Source organism: Biomphalaria glabrata, chromosome 1, assembly GCF_947242115.1.
Source record: "Biomphalaria glabrata chromosome 1, xgBioGlab47.1, whole genome shotgun sequence".
NCBI classification, from domain to species: Eukaryota; Metazoa; Mollusca; class Gastropoda; family Planorbidae; genus Biomphalaria; species Biomphalaria glabrata.
The window spans coordinates 48,248,804-48,273,458 of NC_074711.1; the positions used below are offsets into that span (position 1 = coordinate 48,248,804).

Here is a 24,655-nt window from a genome sequence, read left to right on the forward strand (position 1 = left end):
CGGCCATAACATTCTGGGGACCCTATGTGAAACGGATTTCGCTCGGCCCAGTCAGGTTAGGAATAAGGATAATAAATGAAAAATAAGATTTTTTTTTTTAAATCACAAAAAAAAAAAAAATTGTCCGTGCATTACATTTTTATTAAATGAAAACTGACGATGCCGTTTTTTTTTATTACGCGTAAGTGTGGCGTTTACCTTATTGATTGACACCCCAAAATTACAATTTTGTCTATTTTAAGGACATGAGTTTCAGGACATTTCCAGGAGCTCCCTGAAAACAAGGTAACCACTGAAACCCTATCATAAGTTATAATGGTTTAATTTAATTATTTACTCATAGAATTTGCACGGGGCTTATGAAAGTTCGGGGCCAACTGCGACCTCATAGGTTTCGGTGGCCTAAGGCCAGCCCTGTAGATATCCAGCTCGGGTCAATGAATTTTCATTATGCTGAGCCTCTTTTGGTTTACCTATAAACCTCGGTAAGACGGAAGTCATGTTCCAGAAGTCACCAAAAAAAACGTACTCAGCACAATGAACACCATGCGTAGACATCCCTTAACGTGTTAGCTAACTTCACATATCTGAGAAGCATAATAAAAAAGGTAGATTTTATCTACACAAATCAGTGTGTACCAAGTAGTGGTTTGCTCAAACCTCTTTGTGGATCTGAGACATGAGTACTTTATAGAAAGCAACTAAGACTTCTTGAACGCCTTCTCCAAAGATATTTGCACACCTTCATGGACATAGGGTGTCAAGACCGCACTACAAACAGCGATATTCTTGCGAAATGGTATAAACTTCTAATAGTTCGACAGTCACGCTGAACAGGGCAATTATCCCGTATGGGGGACGAACATATGCCAAAGGCAATCTTTTTTTTTTTTAAAGTGAGCTGAAAGGCGGTCGGCGTAACAGAGATGCCCCACAATAACGCTTCTTTAAACTACTAACGCGATGTTTTTAATTCTCTTAGGAAAAAATGCGCTCTTACTTTGTTACAAGGTGCACGTTTTACACTATAACGTAGAGATTTTGCATCACTTGATGCTTCGTACTAAAGCCATAATGAATGTACTAATTACAATATTAAATGTCAGAATGTAACCATTTTAGAAGTTACACTGCAAAGACTTTCTTCCAAGCCAATAATAGTCCAATAGTTTTACGCAAAATATGCAATGTAAAAGATGAAATGTACAACCTTACTATGTCAGCTGTGGTTTTTCTACAATGTTGGTGGGAATTAGGAGACTTTCTATTCTAATCGCCATGTACAAATACATTTAGAATTAACAGATCGAAAAAGCAACTCTTCAATTTTATAGTCTTTACCCAATTGTTCATTTTCGTATATTCAAAAATATACCCAAAATAACTACCGGTATTTATCCTTCCTTAGTAAATTATTGGTCCGAGCGAGGCTCTGCTGCCTAGTACTTTTTCGATAATGAGACATATATTTATATTTATATAAATTTTATTTCAAAAACAGCTCTAACTATTTTCTTTAAAATTTTAAGGTATGTGCATATTAGTGAGAATTTTTTTTTTTAACTCATTGGCCACATCGGGAAAACTCGAGGTCGACCGTTATATCGGTTTGAAATTGCCTCATTATCGAAAAATTAATTTGGGCTAGAATGTTTAATCATGGAACTATACTAATGGAACACCAGCTTCGAGTTTTTTACAAAGACAAAGAGAGTCGAAGTGCCGTCGCGCATCTTTTCCGCGCACCATACCAATTTGAAAAATCGATGAGCATGCCAAAGAAGAAATTTACTCCGAGAGCCACTTGGATTGACCTTCATTGAGAGTAAAACTTCCCCACACTATATTTTATTAGATCTGTAAAAACTTTATCCATTTTCTGACTATCTGATAAAATAGATAAAATTCCCCTGAATAAGAGATCGTCACAAAAGTTATTTTTTTGGATCACCCTATAAAATGCCACTTTTTTTCCAAAAAATAGAATCTAAATTCCGAAAATACAATCTTTCAGTGTTTTTTTGTTTGGTTTATTTACACTAAATCTGGATGCAGACATGTCTAACGTTCCGATAAATGCGTAGTTGCTTATTCAAATTCGCTAGAAAAAGACCGCCAGTACACATAAATTATAGCTTTGACCCTCCACGTTACGCATTTATTATTGTAGTTTTTTTTCCTATATTATAAACTTCTTTACTGTGCTTTATATACTAAATTTTTTATTCTACATCTATTATAAATGAAGATATCAGTAATTTGTTTATTTTAGGACTAAAAATAGATTTGGTCTAGGTCTAGGACTAGATCCACATATAGATTTCTAGGCTTATATGTGCATCTACAAGAATGTAATTAAATGTCTTCAGTTTTGTTTTCTATCCGGCTATGGACCTAAATATACCTTATAAATATATATGCGGCTTTATGATATGGTTATCTAGTAATCTAGTCTTGTATATGTGCATAGGCCAATTGTTTTATTTAATATATCTAGGTATTTTTTATGCCAAAATATACATTGAATATTCTGTGCGTTTATAAAAAACAATAACCGAAAGCGAAAAGTTCTTAACGCAACGAGTGTTATTGTTATGACTTGTATATAGATGTAGATAATATAGAAGTGTAGATCTAGATCTAGATTATAGATTAATCTAGATCTATGTAATATTTGTTTTTCAATTAGACTTACACTTAATAAATGACTTATAATTATTTACCTAATAAAGTATATGTCCTTGGAGATATACATTTCTTAATCTAATCTAGATTATATAATATAGATCTAGATATAGTATCATATAGATTATCATTATAGTACGACTTAGTACGTCGTACAAGTGTAAATACTAAATAGTGTAATTGATTTATCATCTTCTTATGATGATATTTAATGATATTATTTAATATTATAATTATTGATTTTAAACACTAAAAGTAAAAGACAAAAGTCATGAAAGTGCAACATTCTCATCATTCTGAGTTCATTGTAACAACTTATTTAGTTACAACACAAATACTGAAGTAGAAGTAGTTTCAAGTAGAGATCTAGATCTACTTACTTCTAGATTCTATCTAGACTTATATGTCTTTTTTGTCACAAATTAGTGACAATTGAATTTGAAGTGTTTAATAAGTTTATAGATCTAGTAAGTATCCCTATTAATTAGGCTATTACTAGTATTACCTATTAGATGCCTCATATATATATATTAGTTTTAGTTTATGATTAATTATCATTATAGTAAATTATAAATAATCCAAATTGTTGTAATACACTTTAATGTATACACATAAAAATAATGATAGAATAATCATTGGTCTCCTTCAGTCGTAGAACGACTATGGTTCATCTCATAGCACATTTCCTCATGTGGCTGTGAGCCCTATTTTGGAGAGACACTCCCCTCCATAGATAGCGCAGATTAAGGTGGCTTTTTCTTTGTTGGTAGAGGAGCTGGCCTTTTTCAGATTGTACGTTTTTCTTCCTGAGCTGAGACCCATGTACTTTCACAGTCCATAGCTTTCTAGGTCTCTCTCCATCAGTTGCAGTCTAGAGCTATGTCTTCCCTATTGTCAGTATTGATGTTCACTGATTTGAGGTTGAACGTATTATTACAGATAGCATGATTCGTGTATAATGGCGTCCAGCTTGTTATCGTCTATGAGGATGGAGGGTGGTGCTGTAGCAGGTGGTCCCATAACATTGTTTTCTTCGTGCTAATAGTATTCCAAAGAGGGTTGGGCCCAGGACACATCCTTGTTGTAAATACACTTTAATGTATACATAATAATAAGGATAGAATAATATTTAATAAATAATATGAAACTTATCTAGTTATATATTATTCTATAAATTAGTCACTGTAAATCAATTTTGTTTTTAATAGTGCATCTTTGACATCTTTAATCGTAAATTAATAGTAATAATAGCCTATATGATATATATATTTAGTATATAATTGGGTATACCAAACTATGTGGTTATATTTTCATGCTGATGGGTTTAAATTTTATTTATACAAATGTACTGCAAATTATTCATGTTTAGTTACACTATTAACACATTAAGTTTATTTTTGTGTGTGCTTGTAGGCTTTAGACTACCATCTGAATATCATTAAACATGTATAATTATGATTTAAACAACTATATAAGATATCTAGATATTCAGTATCATCCTGATCTAAGTATTATTTGAATGTTTGATTTCAATGTTTTTTCTGTTTTCTTTTTCAATTTTCAGATTAAAGTAGTTTTGAAAATGAATCTCTTGTAATGGGTGGTGATAAATGTGCTATTCTTGGCTGCTCTTCCACTAGAAGTAGATGCAAAGGTGTGTCGTTTTTCAAGTTACCTAAGTTGGGTAAAGGAATAGAAAGAGATAAATGGGCAAAGCAGTTAGTATTATCAATAAATAGATCTGACAAGAAATTTGATCCCAACAAGGCTAGGATTTGCTCACTACATTTTCAACCGTCTTGCATTAGAACAGGTAATTCTAATTGTTTAATATTTATATTATTTGAACCAAAATAAAGATGTTTGACCTTGGGTATTCTAGATCTGTTGTTTTTTTTCATTTCCACATTTTGCATAATTTACTTATTTAATTATATTTTAATGTAGCCTACTTTTCACAGGCACCACAGGAAAAAGATTCTTATTACCTGGGAGTATACCGACTGAGTTGATGCCTACCATTGCACTGCCAAATACGAAAAACAGTCACAGGAATCCACCAGTAAATACATTATTTATTTTTTTACAATACTTGCTTCAAAATAGGTTACTTCCATGTTAAGAAATATTTAAAGGTCTCTTCTAAATGTTTTTACTCATTGGTATAGCCAGGGGAATGGGTTTTTTGGAGTTCAACCTCACCCACCAAAAAGGACATGTGAGTGTAAGGGGATTAGTGACTTATTTTGTTGAAATTCATTTAATTGGAAGGGAGATTTTAATGTTAATTATCACTTGCCCTAGCATTGCAAATGGAATTGTGAGATAAACCATGAGCGTATTTCAATTTAACCCGCCAGTCTAAAACCTTCCTCAATCCCTCCAGGGGATGGGATATTGAGGCTAGAACACCAATTCAATTATATGTGTTACAAAAAACAAAAAAAAACAAAGGCAAGATAGTCACCAAATCCAATGAGTATAGGGGTAAGTGGGGTTTTCAGTTTAAAAAATTCTATAGATAGAATTGGGTTTAAAAAACCCCTCTTTAATTAAAGAAAAAAAAAAGAAAATAATAAATTGTATTGTGTGTGTGTGCACAAAAGTTTTTTTTTTTTAAGTAACCCCCCCCCCTCATTTGCTCCCGCCCTCCCAACAAAAAACATGGCTACACACATGCCTGTTATTATAAATTTATTATATATATATATGTTACTGGCGAATGGATTAGGGAGAGGTTAAACATATGTTAAACATATATTAGTTTGTCCTTTCAGTTAAGTTTAGGGTTGCAGGATGTACATGTGTGTATCAGTCAACTTCCATGTAAAATGTTTGTATTTTATGTTCATATGTTTAAAAGTTAAAATATTATAGTACTGTCATTAGATGTATTAAACATATATCCCATATATTTGTTAAGTGTTTTGAACTTATGTGTTGTAATGTCTGTATCGATTAGTGTGTATTTGGTGTGGCATTAAAAGAGCTGATCATAAATCTTAAGGGGAGGTATCCCTAGAGAAAATTGAGTTTTAGGTCTAGGATATCGATTTTTAACTAATAACATAATTAAGTAGATCAATCATTTTTCTTTACATTACAATCATTTTTATTGCTTAAATCTGTGTCTAAAACATGTTTTTTAAATGTTTTTGTAAGGTCTATGAGACAAAATCTTAATAAAATTTATACTTTAAACTCATTTTTCTCAAAATGTTAGTTTTTGCACATGTCATTGTGCTTTACTAGGAATTTCTCCTAAACTACTTGATAGATTTTGATGAAATTTGAAACACTTCTTAAGGACATCATTAACTTTACTCCTACAATGATTTTTTTTCAATATTTTATTTCCTTTTTTTTTTAAAGAATTTTTAATTAATATTTATCCTGTTTTTTTAGCTCTAAAAAATACTAAAAATTCAAAAATTTGTAAAAAATTTAACATACTTAAATCTTTAATTCTGACGTTGTATCAATTTAGAGGATCCTTTTTTCTTATCTTTTAATTCAATTTCATGTATTTCTGATCAATAGTTTTTACAAAATTCAGACTTTTAATTTGTATACAATAAACAATATGGCCGCCGTTACCATGGCAACCATCATTCAAAAAACTTTTTTTTAGCATTATTTATTTTAGAATATCATTATATGTTACCATAACAAATTTCAAAGACCTAGCTTCAGAAATAACAAAAATAAGATTTTCAGGGATACCTCCCCTTAATTGATGTGTTAACTTTTGTGAAAGACCAATTATGGGGACATTTGATAACTCATTCACTGTTTCCCCATAAAATACAAATTTAATAAGAGTAAATTTTTTTTTTGTCATGATTCCGTTTGAAATTAAAATTGAACGCAAGATTTATTATGTTATTGTAGGTGGAGCGCCCAGCACCTGCCGTCGCCAATAGAGTTGCATATTACTCCTTTTCCGACGTAAAAAGAGATGCAACCGTCATAACTCTTCCATGGTGCCTAATAGAGAATTCCGAAAACTCAGTTGTATTTGGACTAATTGAAAATGATACATCTATTTTAAAATTTAAAGTTTTTTTTAAAAATAATTTTGTTATAGATGTTCATATTTATGGTATCCCTGCCCCAGATCTCTCACAAAGTTATGAGGGAGTAAAAATAAAAACATATCTCAATTTTCTTTTATCAAAATCTGTTTGTCCTGGTGTAAGGCAAAAACATTTGCAAGGGTTTGCTAGTCTTCCGGAAAAAACAGATCAAACAAGTTATTATAGGCATATTCTAAACAAGACAGATTATGGAACAAACAACTTTTATCACTTCTCAACTATCCGATCTCGGCATTGTTTGCTCCTTTCTGATGGCGCTTGCACAAAGTGCAAAGATTCTGGGCGTTTACTTCATAAAAAGTGGACTAGAGCAGAGCTAAGCAAGAAAACTCCACTGAAGTTGAATAGTTCTATGAACTCTACATGCCCTACAAAATTAAAAGATACACTAAAAAGTAGTAGGAAAGAAAATAAAATTTTGGCAAAAAAATTACAATTCTTTAATGAAAGCCTTAAAAAAAATTACATTGAACTTAGAGAAGATGTACATTCAGGCATTAAAAATTTTTTGGACAATGCTGCCATCACAGATCCATTATCTAAATTATTCTGGGAAGAACAAAAGAAAGCGTTCGACTCTAAAGCATATGGCATGCGTTGGCATCCAACTATGTTAAGACTGGCAATTTTATTGCATAGTAGGAGCCCAACAGCTTACCAAACATTGAGAAAAACAGGTCTACTCAAGCTACCAGGTGAAGCAACACTTAGAGACTATACAAACTCCATTCAACCTCAAACTGGTTTTAATTCTGATGTTATTGATGAAATTAATCAAGCAACTAAAGATTTTACTGAACATGAGCGCTATATTGTATTACTTCATGACGAAATGGCCATAAAAAGTGATCTGGTGTATGATCAGCGAAGTGGAGAAGTTGTAGGATTTGTCAACAGTGACCAAATAAAAGACGGCTCATCATACCAACTTGCTACCCATGTACTTTTATTTTACATTGTAGGGATTAGTACCACTTTTAAAATGAGTTTATGTTATTTTGGAACAGAGTCTGTAACACCCTCGGATCTATATACTTGCTATTGGAAAGCTGTCCAAAATTTAGAAAATCATTGTGGACTAAAAGTTATTGTTTCTACATGTGATAAAGCTTCTGCCAATGTTAAACTACATCAATTACATAGTAATCAATTTGATAGTAATATTTGCTTCAAAACAATTAATCATTGTGCAACTGACAGGTTTATCTATTTTATATCTGACGTGCCACACTTACTCAAAACAGTTCGAAATAACATTTTCAAATCAGGTTTTGGCACTTGGGGGAGCTACCACCTTCTACCAAGCGCGTCCCCAGGTGGCGGATAGGGGAAAGACCCTTAGATATAAGGGTTAGCTGTGAATAGCAAATAAACAGCCGTGGACCAACTGGTTTGCAGTCATGGAGGATGAGGTGAAGTATTCCAGTGGTTAGAATATTTACTAAAAACATCTCAGAAATCCAGGGAAATGATTGCAAAAAGCGAGTATAGGGCGCTCTAACTCTAAACCCGGGTAGATGAAACCCGTTAGCTAGGGATAGCAGTTCATCTAGGAGAGAAAACTCCGAAAATAAACACCTGCTGCCTTGCAGATGATCTTGGATGATCAAAGGCTATGGGAGCACACCCAGAAAGAAAAGCAGGCTGAAGTCGGAGTCAATGGGCCTCCTGGCGCATAACACATTGACACGCAACCTCATCTATGTTGGAGTTCAGTAACGATTCTAATAGATGTGGCGTCCTGCCTGTGGAATCCCGCCGCGCAGGTAGGGGGCCGGGCTCTCCGCCTCGAAGGAGCCCACACAAGCGAGCTGGTGGTTCTTCTATCTCTGCCTGTGGAGCCAGGAGCAGGGACAAGAAAGTAAATACTACTGGCCAACACTCCAAGACCAAAAGTCTAAAAATCTTACAATGGAACGCAGAGGGCATCCAAAAGAAAAAAGAAACTCTAAAAATATTTCTGCATGAGAAAGAAATTGATGTAGCTTGCATCCAAGAAACTCATTTGAAAAGTAATCTTCGTTTCTCCATTAGAGGCTACACCTGCATCAGACAAGATAGAGAAATCAGACCCAAAGGAGGAATCCTCACCCTCATTAAAAATGATATCCCTACCACAGACATAATTATGCCCAACTCCTCAGAATCAGAAATAATGGGAACTAAGCTAATTCTCCCAGATGGAAATATTAATCTATTTAACTGCTACTTCCCACCAGACAAGGAAATAGAGATTGACCACATTCAAATACCTGACCAAGAAGACTGTCTAATCTTAGGAGATATGAATAGTCACTCTCAGAGCTGGGGATACCCAGACCTAAATGCCAGGGGAGAAGAAATTGAAGAATGGCAAGCAGAGAACAGACTTATCTTGCTAAATAAACCTGAGGACAAACCAACCTTTTTTTCAAGAGCCTGGCTAACATCAACCACTCCAGATCTAGCCTTTGCAACAGACAACTTATCCAAAAAGTGCACTAGAGAAGTTGCAGACCAGCTAGCCACCAGCGACCACAGACCCATATTGATCAGTATCGATACCTCCTTCAAAATATCAGAAAACTCCACCATCCCCAGATGGAACTACAAAAAAGCCAACTGGCACCTATTCTCAAAGCTCACAGACCTATATACAACTTCAATAAACTGCAAATCAAATCAGGTTAATAAGTCATTCTCAGCTTTCTCCAAAGCAATACTCCTAGCAGCTAAGGAATCAATTCCTAGAGGAGCAAGAAAAGATTATATCCCCAACTGGTCTGATCACCTTCAACAACTCCACAATGCCACTATTGAAGCCAGAAACACAGTAGAAAATAACCCTTGTATAGAAAATAACATAAATCTAAAAGCAGCTAACGCAGTTTTCAGGAAAAATTACCTTTCCGCCATGAGGAAAAGTTGGCATGAAAAAACAGAACAACTAAACGTAGATAGAGATGGCCACAAACTCTGGCGTATAGCCAAATGTCTCAACCAGGAAGAAAACAGAACAACTCCTATAGTAATAGAAAAGGACAACAAACCCCTGAAAGGCCAAGAAGCAGCAAATGAATTCATTAAGTTTTTCCAAAGCGTAGGACAAATACAAATTAATGAAAGTAGAAATAAAGATGTAAACTCAGAAATCCAAGATAAATTTAAAGAAAACAATCCAGCTTACTCCTTGGGAATGACCACTAATCTTAAAATGAAGGAACTAGATGAATCCCTAAAAGCCCTCAAACCAAAACAAGCCCCGGGCCCAGACAAAATATCAAATGACATGCTTCTTCACTTGGGTCCTCAAGCCAAAAGAAAACTGCTACAATTATTCAATGCTAGCTGGAAATCTGGCAGAATTCCAAACATCTGGAAAAAAGCCATTATGATCCCTATACTAAAGCACGGCAAGCCAAGAAATAAACTGGATAGCTACCGTCCCATCAGCCTCACTAGCTGTACCTGCAAACTGATGGAAAGAGTGATAAATAGAAGGCTGACATGGATCCTTGAGTCAAATAACCTACTCACTGAAGCCCAGGCTGGCTTTAGAAAAGGCAGATCAACAGAAGATCAAATTGCCTTCATCACACAAGAAATAGAAGACGGCTTTCAAGAAAAGAAACCAACAACAATTGTGTGGGTTGACTTAGAAAAAGCATTTGACAAAGTCTGGGAACAAGGTCTCTTGCTCAAGCTAATCCAGCATCACATATCCCACAGAATGTACAACTGGATAAAGGAATACCTAAATAATAGAAAAGCCTTAGTTTGCATGCAAGGACAAAGAAGCCACACAGTGGGTATAAAAAATGGTGTCCCCCAAGGAGGAGTCCTATCCCCAACACTTTTCCTAATATTCATAAACGATCTAAATCAAAACCTACCCAAAAAAGTTAAGAGCAGCATGTATGCAGATGACCTTGCCTTAATTAGCACAGAAGAATATGTAGGAACATCGAAATTTCGATTACAAGATGCTCTTGATAAACTCAATAATTGGTCCAAAGACTGGGGCATGTCCATTAACACAAAAAAGACAACATATACCATATTCTCACTGTCAACAAAACAACAAACAATAAAATTAACATTAGATAAGGAAGCTTTAGAAAAAAATGACAGCCCTACTTATCTTGGAGTCACCTATGACCCGAGACTAACCTGGAAAAACCAAATAGATAAAACACAGAGTAAAGGCATCCAGAGACTATCCCTCTTGAAAAAATTAGCTGGCACAGATTGGGGAGCAAATCACAACATCCTGAAAAAGACCTATACCAGTTATGTAAGACCTGTACTAGAATATGGTGCCACAGCATGGGGCTCAGCAGCCCAAACCAACCTTAGAAAAATAGACAAGGTTCAAAATATTGGTCTAAGGATAATGACAAGAGCAATCAAAACAACACCCATAAGAGCTATGGAGGAAACCGCTGCCCTGATCTCTCTGGATGAAAGAAGAGAAATAAAAATCCTTTCCCAATTCACAAAATTGGAAACCTTGGAGAGGCACCCACTCAGAACAAAAATCCACAAAACTGGCACAAAAAACCGTCTCAAAAGGACCAATTTCATACAGGAATCTCTAAACCTAAAAAAGAAACACCAACTTGAAAAAATTACTCTGGAATCCTCGATACACTATAATGAATCTCCACCCTGGGACGAAAGCCCTCTTCCTACTATAAGGGACCATATTGAAAACATAAAAAGAAAATCTGATTACAGACCAACAGAGCTCAAGGAAATAGTGAACTGTTTTCTACATACCAATTACCCTAGCAATCAGTGGATCAGAGTTTACACGGATGGCTCATCCCATAAAGCCACCACAAATGGAGGAGCTGGAATACTTATCGAATGGCCAGATGGAGGAAAACTAGAAAAATCCTTTGCAACTGGAGAGCTCTCTGACAGTCACAGAGCAGAAAGGGAAGCACTAGCACTAGCTGCTACCATGCTAGCAAATCATCCAAGTTCCCCTCACAGTCAGATTGTCTTTCTAACAGACGCAAAAACAACCCTCCAAAGCCTGCAAAACTCTGATTCCCCTTATATTAAAAACCTCAGAACAGCACTCACAAAGCTCAACCACAACAGCAAAAAAACTGTCATTCAATGGATACCAGCTCACATACAACTAGCAGGAAATGAGAAGGCTGACACACTCGCCAAGAGTGGGAGAACAAACTCACAAGTAAACTCTGCTCTCTATCCAGAAGAAATGAAGAAATTAATTGTAGATAAAATAAATGAGAAATGGACGAGCTCCCATCCAAATCACAAGAAAGATGATGCTTACTATAAGCTATCCCGACAAGACCAACGTCTAATCTTTCGACTCAGGACCGGACACAACAGAATGCGACAACACATGTTCCGGAAGCTCAAAATTGGAACCAGTGAAATCTGCCCATGTGGAGTATCACCAGAAAATGCCGACCACGTCCTCCAAAACTGCTCTCTCTACCAAGAGGCCCGTATAAGACATTGGCCCCAAATCACCCCAATAGAAAGAAAACTATATGGAGAGCTCCCTGATTTGGAAACCACTGCGCAGTTCATCTCATGTATTGGTCTAGTCATATGAACACTCCAACATAACAATGAGAACGATGAAGAAGAAAGAAGAAGGTTTTGGCAAATCTAGACTGCTATGGAACAACGGGAATCACATTTTATGGAGCCATATTGTTGACTTGTACAATAGAGATATATCATCAGAACTATTTAGAACACATTTGACATCAGATCACATAAATCTAACATCACACTCCATTATGAATGTTCAACTTGCAGCACAGGTTCTTAGCAAAAGTGTAGGCTCAGTTATGCAAGCATATGGCTCAAAAGAAAGTCAAGAAACAGCAAAGTTTATTTTATTGATGGATAGGTTTTTTGACTGCATGAATAGCAGATCACTATCTGAAGCTCATTCTGTACATAAGCCAGACCTTCTACCTTATACAAATTGTAATGATCCTAGATTTGATTTTTTAAACAATGAATTTATGGATTATTTAAATAAGTGGAAAAGCTGTGTAGAGAAGAGAGAAGGACAATTTAATACCAGTCAGAGAAATAAAATGTTTCTTAGTCATCAAACGTACAAGGGTCTTGTGATGACTATAAATTCTTTCACAGAAGCTACTAGATATCTTTTAGAGAATGGGGTCAAATATGTTCTGAGTAACAGATTTTGTCAGGATCCTCTTGAAGAGCATTTTGGAAGACACCGGTGTTTAGGCCACACTAATGAAAATCCAAATCTGTGGACATTTGGATATCAAGAAAATAAACTTAGGCTTCAGAGAAACTTTACACTGGCTTTTCAGCCAAGAGGAAATGTTCAATCCCACCACAATGAAATGAATAGCCACATAAGTTGCAGTCCACTAAAAAAGAAAAAAAAAAAAATTGCGATTTAAATTAAATATTTTTAAATTCAGTATAATCTGTGATTTTGTATTAGGTTGAACAGAAAATTATACTTTGATCAGTTGAAATAGTAAATTCCATATATGCATTAAGCATTACACATATTTTTTTCCCATGCACATTTGTCAGAGTTGCAACCACTCAAACTGATTTTCAGTATAATTGTATCTCTTTATCTTTTTTGTGTTTCAGAAAAATAATCTATAAATTTATTTATATACAAAAGATTCTCTGATACCATATCCTATATAACATTAGCTTTAAATTTTATATGACTAAATATGGTTTTCTTTTTTCACATTGGCATACAAGTACATGCACTAGTTCTTGACACTATGTATAAATTCTTAATAGTAGAAATATAAAAAATGTTATGTTCACATGTAAAAGATATCAGTCGAGCTGATGTTTAAATTAATATTATTAACTATGGTTTTGTGATTGTGCCAAAACTATAAATTAAAGTTATTGTCTTTAATAAGAACACACAGTTTGATATTAATTAAAAAAAAAGTATAATTGAGCAAGACAGATGTTTATTTTTCCTGATCAAAATTTATTTGCAATTTCTTTTTTTTTTTTTGGTTAAATTTTGAATTTGTTTAATATTATTTGTTAATCAACAATGTTTATATAACAAAAATTAAAAGTACACTAAGGATTAAACTCAAGCAAATTTTAGTACAAAAATTTATACATTTTAACTAATCATAGCCCATCAATTTATTGATTTACTGTCATTATAAAAGATAACCAGAATATACTATAACCAGGTCTCAAAAATGTAACAATATTAATTAATATTGGCAGGCAACAAAGTACATACTCTTACAGTAAAAAAGATGAGATTCATCAAAAAGCATACATCATACATTCCCTAATAAACGTTTTAACAATCATTTCAAAACACCAAAAGCATAAAGGACATTGACAGTTTTAATTTACAATTTATCAGTTAGATAAGTTACTAATTTTACTAGCTCTAAATTGTATTAATTAAGAAAAATAAAAAAAAAATATTAATAATAATAGTGTGCATGTAGCAGGAAAACATTAAGCATATAAGCATTATTTAAGGGACAAATTTATAACATTTGCAGATGATTGAAATTAATTGAACAAAGAAAATATTGATGAATGAAATAACTAGGAATAAAAAATGAACAATCATTTTCACCCACAACAATGCCAAATAATAGTAGTAAAAAATAAAGATCTTCTTCATTTATAATAATAATAATGGCATACCACTTGTGATATGTATATTTTTATACATTACATGCAGACACAGCCATTATCCACCATTTAGACCTTAGTTTTTACACACTGAACAATGAAAATTAACTTAGTTTGATAATAAATTAAAAATCACAATATCAGAGTGAACATTTAAATTGTTATATCTTGATTTATACATTTAATAGCTCAATAGTTTAGATCTCTAGCATCAGGATAAAAGTATGAAAAAACATGTTGAATCATTCTGGTTTCTTATTTTTTCACTTGTTTTAGCTTTTTTCTCAAACCCTTTTCTTTGGATGATATTTGTTTTTGTTTTCTATATTTCTCTAAAAACAATTTGCACTTTCTGTGAACTCTAATCTTGAAGAAAAGTTTTAAAATTAATTTTAAAATAAACATTTTTTCTGAATGTTCAGCAAGTGAATGGTTGCAGGAATCAAAAAAGCATTTTACAATATCATTAGTGTCTAAACACCTTTTTATAAAGCTTTCTAAACTGAAAAATGATTCAACAGGGTTGGGGAAAATAATTCTAAATATTGATTCTATTTTTACAAAAAAAGTACTTAGATCAGATCTAATGTGAATAAGGCTACCTCTATTAAGAACATTTGTGAGGGAACAACTTTCACTCTTTTCTGAATCATTTTCAACAAGTACATTTATTATATTTAATTTAATGTGTTTTTTGACATCAGTTTCATTCAGCCTGCCAACCTGGTTTTTTATTTTAAATAGTATGCACCCTCCTATATAATCCAAAATATCTTTATCTTGGTATTTAATTTCCACACTTTTTTGACCTTCCTTTTTTGTTTGGGGCTCACAATAATAGTTCTCTACTAAAATTTCAAAAAGTTTCAAGCAAAAAATGAAAGCCAAACCTTGTGGTTGAATGAATGTATAAATGTGTATAGCATTTAATGTATATAAGTTGTTGAAATTAGACCAAGCTTTGTCTTTGGCAACCTGAAGTGATCTTCCTTTTGGCACTAAACAGGAGTCCAGAAATCTCAATTTTTCATGCAACAGTAAGTTATCTAAGTAAAAAAACAACATGTATTTATCAATATTCAGTCTTAAAAAATAACATGTATCTAAAACATACAGGCCTTATATCTTATTGATGAATCATCCGTATAAATTAGGCAGGTATTTACTTGATAAGATTTAATTCACACTCATCTAATCATGAATTTCATAGTTGAAATAGACAATTTTACTTATTCTTATTTCACTACATTATGCTTACCTTGAAGCGTTGCAACCAATAAGTGGCTACTTTCTGGAAAACATTTATCTTCCATTATTTTTGTGCATGCTTTTCTCTGCATCTCCATAGATAACTGTAATGATAAATTTGGCACTTCAGCTAATATATTTTTTAAATAAATAAAAATTTCTATAAAACATTATTTCAATAAATGCATTGATTTATTTAACACATTAGTCATACGGAGTGCAATAGCCTGATAAAGCTGTTTATTGTAAAGGAATTGTATAAGTTGGATAGCACAACAGTAGGCATCCATGGAAGGTAAATGGGCTAAATAATTTTATAAAACATATTTGGATTTATAAATTTCAACCCAGACATTTTGCTCATAATGCATTGCTTGACTAAGTACCAGTACACATATTTCATATGTACCGGTATAGCATAATTTTTGTCAAATATTTATTCTCACCTTACAGAATGCAGCTGGATTAGTTTTTGTTGAGCTTTCTACCTTTGAATCATCTACTTGCTCATCATTTTCCTAGAGACATAAATAAAAATTATACGGTACATTTATATTGTTGAGCTGAGATTTAAAATAAATTGCAACCATTTCATACATCCTAGCACATATAGAATTCTAAATGTACAGTAAATTTTACTTAAATATATAGTTACACATTTTTTTCATGATCTTTATTTACACTTTGATCTGATGGTCTATAAAATATCATTATATTGATATTTTAATTTTAACAAGAGTAATAATGTCAATTTTTGTGCTTAAAGAAGTAAACTTTGCTTACTGGTAAATCAAACATTGAATCTATTTCAATATTTTCAAAGTCTTCCCAAATAGGAGATTCATAATCCACAAGCAATTCTGGTACATCATTAGAACAAGTTGCCATTGTTCTGGACTTGTTAACAACTGAAACAGTACAAGTAATTTTTAAATAGATCTAACTGGTATACTATATCAGATATGAAGTGTTGTCAAGAAAAGTAATGTGGAATGTCTACATTGTAAATTGTCTAACATATATTCAACTGAACAATCCAGATAGTTAGAAGATGCAATTAGTTTAATTAGTTAGAAACTAAGAAAGTGTAGATATAGATCTATATATATTATAGGCCATTTAAATAAGATCTATCATATAAACCAGACATCAACTAGATCTATAGTCTACAGTTCGGTTATTGTAAAAACAGAATTCGAAATTTAAGTATTATATTTAACATAGGCCTACCTAGGATCTAGAGTAGATCTAGATCTAGTAGTTGCTTTTTAATTATGGTAGCCTATTATAAATCCATTGCTTTTATTTTGGGACTGTACGCACCGGTATGGCGTACCGGCACCTTTTTCAATGTGGGAAAAAAAATTACTTTTCTAGTATTTTAAAGTTTATTATTCATTTATTAATAGTTAAAAAATAGGCAATTCTTCACTGGATACCGGCACCTATTTATTTACAAAAAAAGCACTGTATAAATCCATTGAATGTGTGTGTCTAAGTAGGCTACTTTATGTCGCACCGGAGACTGCGTATTCACGTGAAAAACTGCTTTCCTTCTTGAGATTCGGACTTGATGACAACTTTTATTTTAATAATTGAGTGAATCGATTAAAGTATTCCAATTTTATATTTCAAAAAAATTATGTCTGCGCTCCATCATGGGCATACAATGGCAAGACTGCGCCTTAAATATCAGCTTAAACGTCATCTTAATTTAACTGAAATATTAGCGAGATTTTGGCTGCAGGCGGCTTCCCAACAAAATAGTTGGATTCCCCCCCCCCCCCCCCCCCCCCCCAAAAAAAAACAACTATGGTAGGCATAATCATACGGTATGAGAAAAAAAAAGGAATCTACTGCCAAAGACATAGGTGCACGGCGGAAAGAGAACAATATAAACTGACAAGACAGACAACACGGGGTATAGCAAAATATGTACTATTATAGACTATGTTAGAGTCTAGCTAGAGATGCTAGATCTAGTCTAGAAGGCTGATCAATTAAAAATAAAATCAATCATTTCTAAAGTTTGTAAAATTATATATAGATCTAATCTATCTATTTATAATATAATAAAAATCTATGTCTACTTTTTAAATATTTAAAATGATATTTATTTTAATTGAGACATTGACATACTGTCACATACTAAGTAACAAAATAATCAGATCTTATAGACTCATAGACTCTACTTATACCGTATTATATTAAACCTTCGAGTTTACGTTCCACTATCTTGACTTGACTATATTGACTAAAAAAAGGGTACTATGATTATAGATGTAGATTATTATCTATGATGATTATCAACTGGTAGATCTATAAGTAGTATCGTCACTATAAGTATTTAATCAGTATAACCACTGCATTTGTTTCATTCACTGTCTGTATCAATAATCGTGTGAATGTGATGTGAAAATGAAGTCTAGATTTAGATAGAATAGAATTGATAGATTATAGAATTAGATCTACTATTAAAAAGTATTATTACTTATTATAGATCTACTATTAATAAGTATTAACTATACTAACTATAGCCAGTATACTGTATACAGTATAGCTATCCTATACTTTAGACTATACTGAATAGTCACTATAGTTCTATTTCTATAGAGTACTATACTATAGACTATAAAATACTAGTAGATGATCGATAGATTAGATTAGATCTAGATATATAAATATTCATATTGATCTCATGTATGGTCTAGATCTAGAGAAAATAGAATGGATCTCATGACTAGACTATATTAGATCTATTGATTTTTAAAAAAATCGTTGAATAAATCTAGACCTTAGTCTAGAGGTGTTGTAGATCTAGATTATTCTAGATATTATACAAGACTAGATCTATATGTAAGTTCGGTTTTTTAAAAATTCGCATTCGAAATTTTAAATACCCAGATTTAAGTATTAATATACCCATATTGGTAGGTCCGAGTTAATCATTTATTAGATCTATTAAAGCATGTCTGTATAAAAGATATTATTATTTTAAAAATATATTATTATATAAAAGATATAGTTATCAATATTTACTTTAAAAAATTAAACAAATGAATTTTTTTACTTTTGCCAATTAACACTCTGGCTAGCAAAAAGAATGACTCCTCAATACTGTGAAAAGACGATAACTGCATTAGTTGGTTTGGAATTGTATTTTGTAAGACTAATTTTTAAAAAATATCCTTCATGAGAGAGAACAAAAAAAGGTTGTCAAAAAAAGCTGATTGGACTACTCAAATAATGGACCAGCCTCTCTCTCTTGATATCTTGTTAAGAACTTTGGTGACCGGGAAAAGTGGATGGTTTGGTTGCGCGGGACAGATGATAATAATGACATGTACATAAAAAAAAATCCAGATTTTGTGTAAAATACCCAAATGAGGAAGTACTGGAAACACCTATTTTAACGAAGTGGCCTTAAAAAAAAATCTTTTGTGACGATCTCTTATTCAGGGGAATTTTATCTATTTTATCAGATAGTCAGAAAATGGATAAAGTTTTTACAGATCTAATAAAATATAGTGTGGGGAAGTTTTACTCTCAATGAAGGTCTATCCAAGTGGCTCTCGGAGTAAATTTCTTCTTTGGCATGCTCATCGATTTTTCAAATTGGTATGGTGCGCGGAAAAGATGCGCGACGGCACTCTGATCATAAAATCTCGAAGCTGGTGTTCCATTAGTATAGTTCCATGGTTTAATGAATGATAATTTTCCATGACGTAAACGGGAAAAACGCTGCTTACGTCACTAGGATTACCGCAGTACACTAAAATATTTCTTTGCAAACAAGAACGAGTTTTAAAGAATCAAATGGCATAATTAAAAACATTTGCGCACCATCTTATTGTAGATTGATTTATTATAGAACTATGAAAGAAAAGTAATTAAATTAAATGTGCCGATGTATAATTAGTTATTGTGTTTTAAGTCCTTAATAAATTGTTTACACTTTAATTGCGTAGAGTGGTGTAGATACCTTGTACTTTGTTGTTTATTTTGCTGGTGACCTTCATCTGTCTCGTTCTGAGGCCGCATGCAACCAGGTGCTCTCTTCTATGTCAGCTAAGGCAAGTTGGTGCCTAAGCTGGTCTTTTAAGCGTTTCGGTGTTACGTCGACCACTTTTTTAGCTCACCAAAAAAGACTGCCTTTGGCATACAGGATACTGCTCTGTCCAGCGTAACTGTCGGACTTAAAGAATTCCCTATATACAAAAGCCGCGGATACACATTTGAGACCAAAAGAAAATCTTAATCGACCACCTGCGGACAATGGTTATGCTTGCCCTGGTTGTGGCAAAATATGTAGGTCACAGCTGGGGCTGCGTATCCAACGGAAATACTGCAATCCTTATTAATCTTCGGACTCGAAGACAAGCCTTAAAATTATTATTATTTTATTGGTGAATTATTACCATGTGTTCTTGCTTCGGTGTTTACTTCCCCTACTAAAACAAAGGAAATGGTCATAACACAGCTTCTCTACGCCTTACTTGCTCACACTGAACATGATATCTAGCTAGCGGTCAACGAGTTTGCGTTCGCTACAGCCTCTTTTGATTTAACTATAAACCTCGGTAAAAAGCTTGGGGTTAGGTCGTGGTGACGAAAGGCCCTGGAGAGTTCTGAATGGAGGGATGTGTAAAAGCAGGCCATATCCCTCCACGGGCTGTAGCACCACTGGGATAAATGGATGGCAAAAGCCGGTATGAAATTCTTATAGTCCGACAGTCAGGCTGGGCAGGGCACGTATCCCGTATGGGGGACGAACATATTGTTCGGCGTAACAGAGGTGACCCACGGAAACGTTTATTTAGAAAACTAATGTAATGATTTAAGTCTATTAAGAAAAAATGCGGGATTTTACTTTGTCACAAAGTGCCTGTTTTACCCTATAACGTAGATATTTGAGTCACTTGATGCTTCGTACTAAAGCCATAATGAATTTACTAATTCCATAATAAAATTTCCGAACGTAACCATCTAAAAAGTTACACTGCAAAGGCTTTCTTCCAAGCCAATAATAGTAGGCCTACAATAATTTTGCTAAAAAAATGGATTGCAAAACTATAAGACGGACGTGAGCTGTGGTTTGTCTAGACTGTAGGAGGACTTAAGAGACTGTATATTTATTCACCATGTACAATTACATTCAGAACTTACAGAACACTAAAGCAACTCTTCAGATTTGTAGTCTTTATCTGATCGTTCATTTTCGTAATTACAAAAATATTCCCAAAATGACTTCAGGCATATAACCTTTCTTAGGAAATTATTTAACCGAGCGAGGCTCGGCCACCTGATATTAAATATATATATATATATATATATATATATGTATATGTATATGTATATGTATATGTATGTATGTATGTATGTATGTATGTATGTATGTATGTATGTATGTATGTATGTATTGTTACGACCCTATTGGCGGCGCAAAAGGGTTAACTATAGGCTCAGCTGACACACCCGTGAATCACTCAGGTCAGCGGGGCCATGGACAAGGGACAGTACTACGATTACACGCAAATATGACCAATGTTATGGTCATGTGATCGAAAGCCTGCGGCACGAGTGACACAGTGTGTAAGAAAGCGGCAGTTCAAGACCGGAGAGCGTTGAGACCAGGACTGTTAGTTGGCCATGAGGTCGGTCCTTGTCGAGTCCTCAAGTGTTATGTACGAGTCTAGGAAGAAATAGAGACAGTAGAGTTGTACTAGGAAATGTAGACTTCAGGTTACAACAGAAATAAACTATTTATAATTTAAAAAAAAAAAAAAAAAAAACAGATGGGTGTAGTGGTGTGTGTAGTCAGCCGTCGCTTTTGCTGCAGAAATGAGTACCTCCGTCAGCCAGACAGAGCCAGACAACGTTGTGTTACAGCCAGACAGAACCAGACAACGTTGTGTCTTACATCAAGCCTGTAGCTGGGGACATTAAAGACATCTGTCAATCTGTCAGTGCTGATGAGAGGGACCCGAATCCTGATGGCTGCACTCAGATGTTTGGCGAGAACTTTGTGTGTCGAGCTTTGCAGGGAGAACGCCAACTCCAAGAAACCCATCGGCAAGGTCTGCACCCAACGAGTGTGTTATGTACGAGTCTAGGAAGAAATAGAGACAGTAGAGTTGTATACGGTGATGTACAGTTTAACATTCGTAGTAGCTTATTGTGTTGCCAATTGTGTCGTATTGGCTGTCTTCTACTTATTCACTCATTATTAAAGTACCAGATTATTGTGGAGCTCTTGTTGACAGGTTCTTGATGTGTTGATGTGTTGTGTTGTGTTTAGCAGTGTTTATAGAAGGCCGGAGTAGAAGAGAACCGTAACACTGGTGTCAGAAGTGGGATCGGATCGTATCGGATAGGAACGGATCCGCTATGGCTACTATGAAAACGTTAGACCAACTCCGTGTGAAGGAACTGAAGGAAGAGCTCCGTGATCGAGGCCTGAAGACGAGCGGCAACAAAGAAACCTTACAAGCACGCCTTCGGGAAGAACTGGTGAAGGAAAAAGAAGATCCGGACACATATCTTTTTGAGGTCGAACCGGACTTGCTGGAACAGATCAATTACAAGATAGATGCCATGGACACCAAGATAGACACGATGGACTCGGGAATCAAAACGGAGTTATTGGCAATGAACCAACGCATACATGCTGTGGAGGAGAGAATCACCAACATTGACGAGCAGATGAATCAGAGGGTCGACGCAGTGAAGAAGGCCATCGACGAAATGAAGATACAAGTCCAACGCAAGCACACAAATGTATCAGAAGCAGATATGACGTCATTTGTACCTGAAGTCTACGGGAAAATGAAGCCCCCCGTATTTGATGGTTCCGTGTCCTGGTCAGTATACAAGAAGCAATTTGACGCAGCAGCCAAAGTTAACAAATGGATCAGTGAGGAGGAGAAAGCAACAGCCCTTGTGTTATCCCTAAGAGGAAAAGCCTCCGAATTGCTACAGTCTCTACCGAACCAGCAAGACTTCGCCGCCCTAGTCCAGGCTATGGAACTCCGATACGGGGATGAACATCTCCAAGAAGTATATCGTGTGCAACTAAAGACCAGACAACAGCGCCCCGATGAAACACTACAGGAACTAGAGACAGACATCGAACGCCTCGCACATCTAGCCTACCCAACCGCCGCACAAGATTTTCTGGAAGTCATTATTACAGACGCTTTCATTGATGCCCTTCGAGACCCCGAGTTAAAGAAAGCCACCAGAGTTAGTGGTAAACGTAAGGCCAGTGAAGCCCTCGTATATGCTCTCTCATATGAAGCCGCCAAAGACGCATCAGGGAGCACTCATCAAGGCCGAAGGTTAGAAGTCAAAGAGGAAGAATTTACACAACTTGTGAGAAGGGTGACAGAGGCAATAGATGAACGACGAACAAACCAAGTACCAGAAAGTCAACCTAGGGTTCCTGTACGATGCTGGAATTGTGGTGAACTCGGTCATATACAAAGAAGCTGCACTAGAAGATTTGCACAAACTGGAACCCATTACAGATCAGAAAGGTATGCACGACCAAATTCTCGGGGCTACCAGGGAAACTAGCACGCGCCGGCTTCAAGGGGCGGAACCCGGCGACACAGAGAATGAGAGCCCCTGCAACCATCATCCCGGTCGCCGTGCTAGGGCAAAGTAAGAGTCTAAAGGTCATCGGGAAAATTGGATGTCAAAACTATCACTTCCTCCTTGATACTGGTGCCTCACGATCAGTCATCCGGACGGATAAAGTGGACAATAGCAAGAAAACGCCAGTTAGGGCCTACTCGTTGAAAACAGCCAGTGGAGAACTGATGCCCATAAAAGGCCTGATCGACATAACAGTCGAGATCGGAAATCAGTCATTCAAACACGAATTCCTGATTGCTGACGTCACAGATGACTGCATAATAGGACTCGACTTCATGCTGAAATATGGCTTTTCTTTGAATATCGGCGGAGGCACTTTACAATGTGGGGACCTCGAAGTACCCTTGCTTGGCGACGAAAATGAAGAAGATGGCCGAGCCAGAAGGGTTACGTTGGTGGAAAATACAACCTTGCCTGCTAAGTCGGAAATGATCATTTGGGGGAAGATTGAGGACGACTATCCCACGACAAAAACCGCGCTGGTAGAAAGCTTGAACACCAACTATAACGGGATAGCAGTAGGAAAGACACTAGTCACGATTGGGAAAGACCAAAAGGTACCCGTAAGAATTATGAACCTCGGCACAGAGGAGAAACATTTACGGGAAGGAAGCCTCATCGCTGGTTGCCATGCTCTAGAGATGATAAGAAACTGCAGCAGTAAAAATCCCGACGGAATACTCAAGCCCAGTGAACCCCAGGTTACTAAACTTCTGGCAGAAGCCAAAAAGATCTTGTCAAAAGAACAGTACACCAAAGCAGAACGATTCCTAAGAGAGTTCTCTGACATATTGCCATCTGATGAAATGGACGTTGGGCGAACAAACCTGATCCAGCATCGAATAGACACAGGAAACACTAGGCCCATCCGACAGCAACCACGTCGCCTGCCGCTAGCAAAACATCAAGAAGCTATGGACATGATAGAACGAATGAGGCAGCAAGGGGTTGTTGAACCATCCAACAGTCCGTGGTGTTCACCCATAGTCTTGGTAAAGAAGAAAGATGGATCCACTCGATTTTGTGTCGACTATAGATTACTAAATGACGCCACACACAAGGACAGCTATCCGCTTCCTAGGATTGACGACACATTGGACACACTTGCTGGGTCACAGATCTTTTCCACCCTTGACCTAAAGAGCGGTTACTGGCAAGTGGGACTACACCCCGAGGACAGAGATAAAACAGCCTTCTCTGCTGGTAATGGTCTCTGGCAATTCACCGTGATGCCTTTTGGCCTCTGTAACGCCCCAGCCACCTTTGAAAGACTAATGGAGCATGTGCTAAGAGGACTCAACTGGACC

General features: G+C 35.3%; 2 protein-coding genes and 1 long non-coding RNA gene across 7 annotated transcripts in view; 1 reads left to right on the top strand and 2 right to left on the bottom strand.

Annotated features, from left to right (window-relative positions):
- Nucleotides 1-24,655, bottom strand: part of LOC106071380 (lysyl oxidase homolog 2-like) — a 242,452-nt gene that overhangs the window by 119,642 nt on the left and 98,155 nt on the right. The gene's annotated exons all lie outside the window — the stretch shown is intronic.
- On the top strand, nucleotides 2,838-5,599 carry LOC129928114 (uncharacterized). Its single transcript, XR_008779727.1, has 3 exons — nucleotides 2,838-3,152; nucleotides 4,250-4,498; nucleotides 4,647-5,599. It is a non-coding gene; the product is annotated as an uncharacterized LOC129928114 (long non-coding RNA).
- On the bottom strand, nucleotides 14,448-18,847 carry LOC129928112 (uncharacterized). 4 transcript variants are annotated; one of them, XM_056040746.1, is made up of 5 exons: nucleotides 18,763-18,847; nucleotides 16,476-16,600; nucleotides 16,139-16,210; nucleotides 15,703-15,796; nucleotides 14,448-15,490 (listed from the first exon to the last, which is right to left on the bottom strand). In XM_056040746.1, the coding sequence occupies exons 1-5, from the start codon at nucleotides 18,830-18,832 to the stop codon at nucleotides 14,700-14,702; spliced, it is 1,152 nt and encodes a 383-aa protein (XP_055896721.1). In that variant the 5' UTR covers nucleotides 18,833-18,847; the 3' UTR covers nucleotides 14,448-14,699. The 4 variants fall into 4 exon arrangements, with proteins under 4 accessions (XP_055896721.1, XP_055896729.1, XP_055896737.1 ...); XM_056040754.1 differs by lacking the exon at nucleotides 18,763-18,847 and adding an exon at nucleotides 18,487-18,536; XM_056040762.1 differs by lacking the exon at nucleotides 18,763-18,847 and adding an exon at nucleotides 18,225-18,453.

Excerpts from the sequence above, each read along its gene's own strand:
- LOC129928112 (XM_056040746.1), bottom strand. The coding sequence starts at position 18,832 with ATGCAGTTATCGTCTTTTCACAGTATTGAGGAGTCATTCTTTTTGCTA. Across the intron at positions 16,211-16,475 it reads ATTCAATGTTTGATTTACCA|GAAAATGATGAGCAAGTAGA; the intron begins GTAAGCAAAGTT and ends TTATGTCTCTAG. Across the intron at positions 15,491-15,702 it reads ATTGGTTGCAACGCTTCAAG|ATAACTTACTGTTGCATGAA; the intron begins GTAAGCATAATG and ends TTTTTTACTTAG.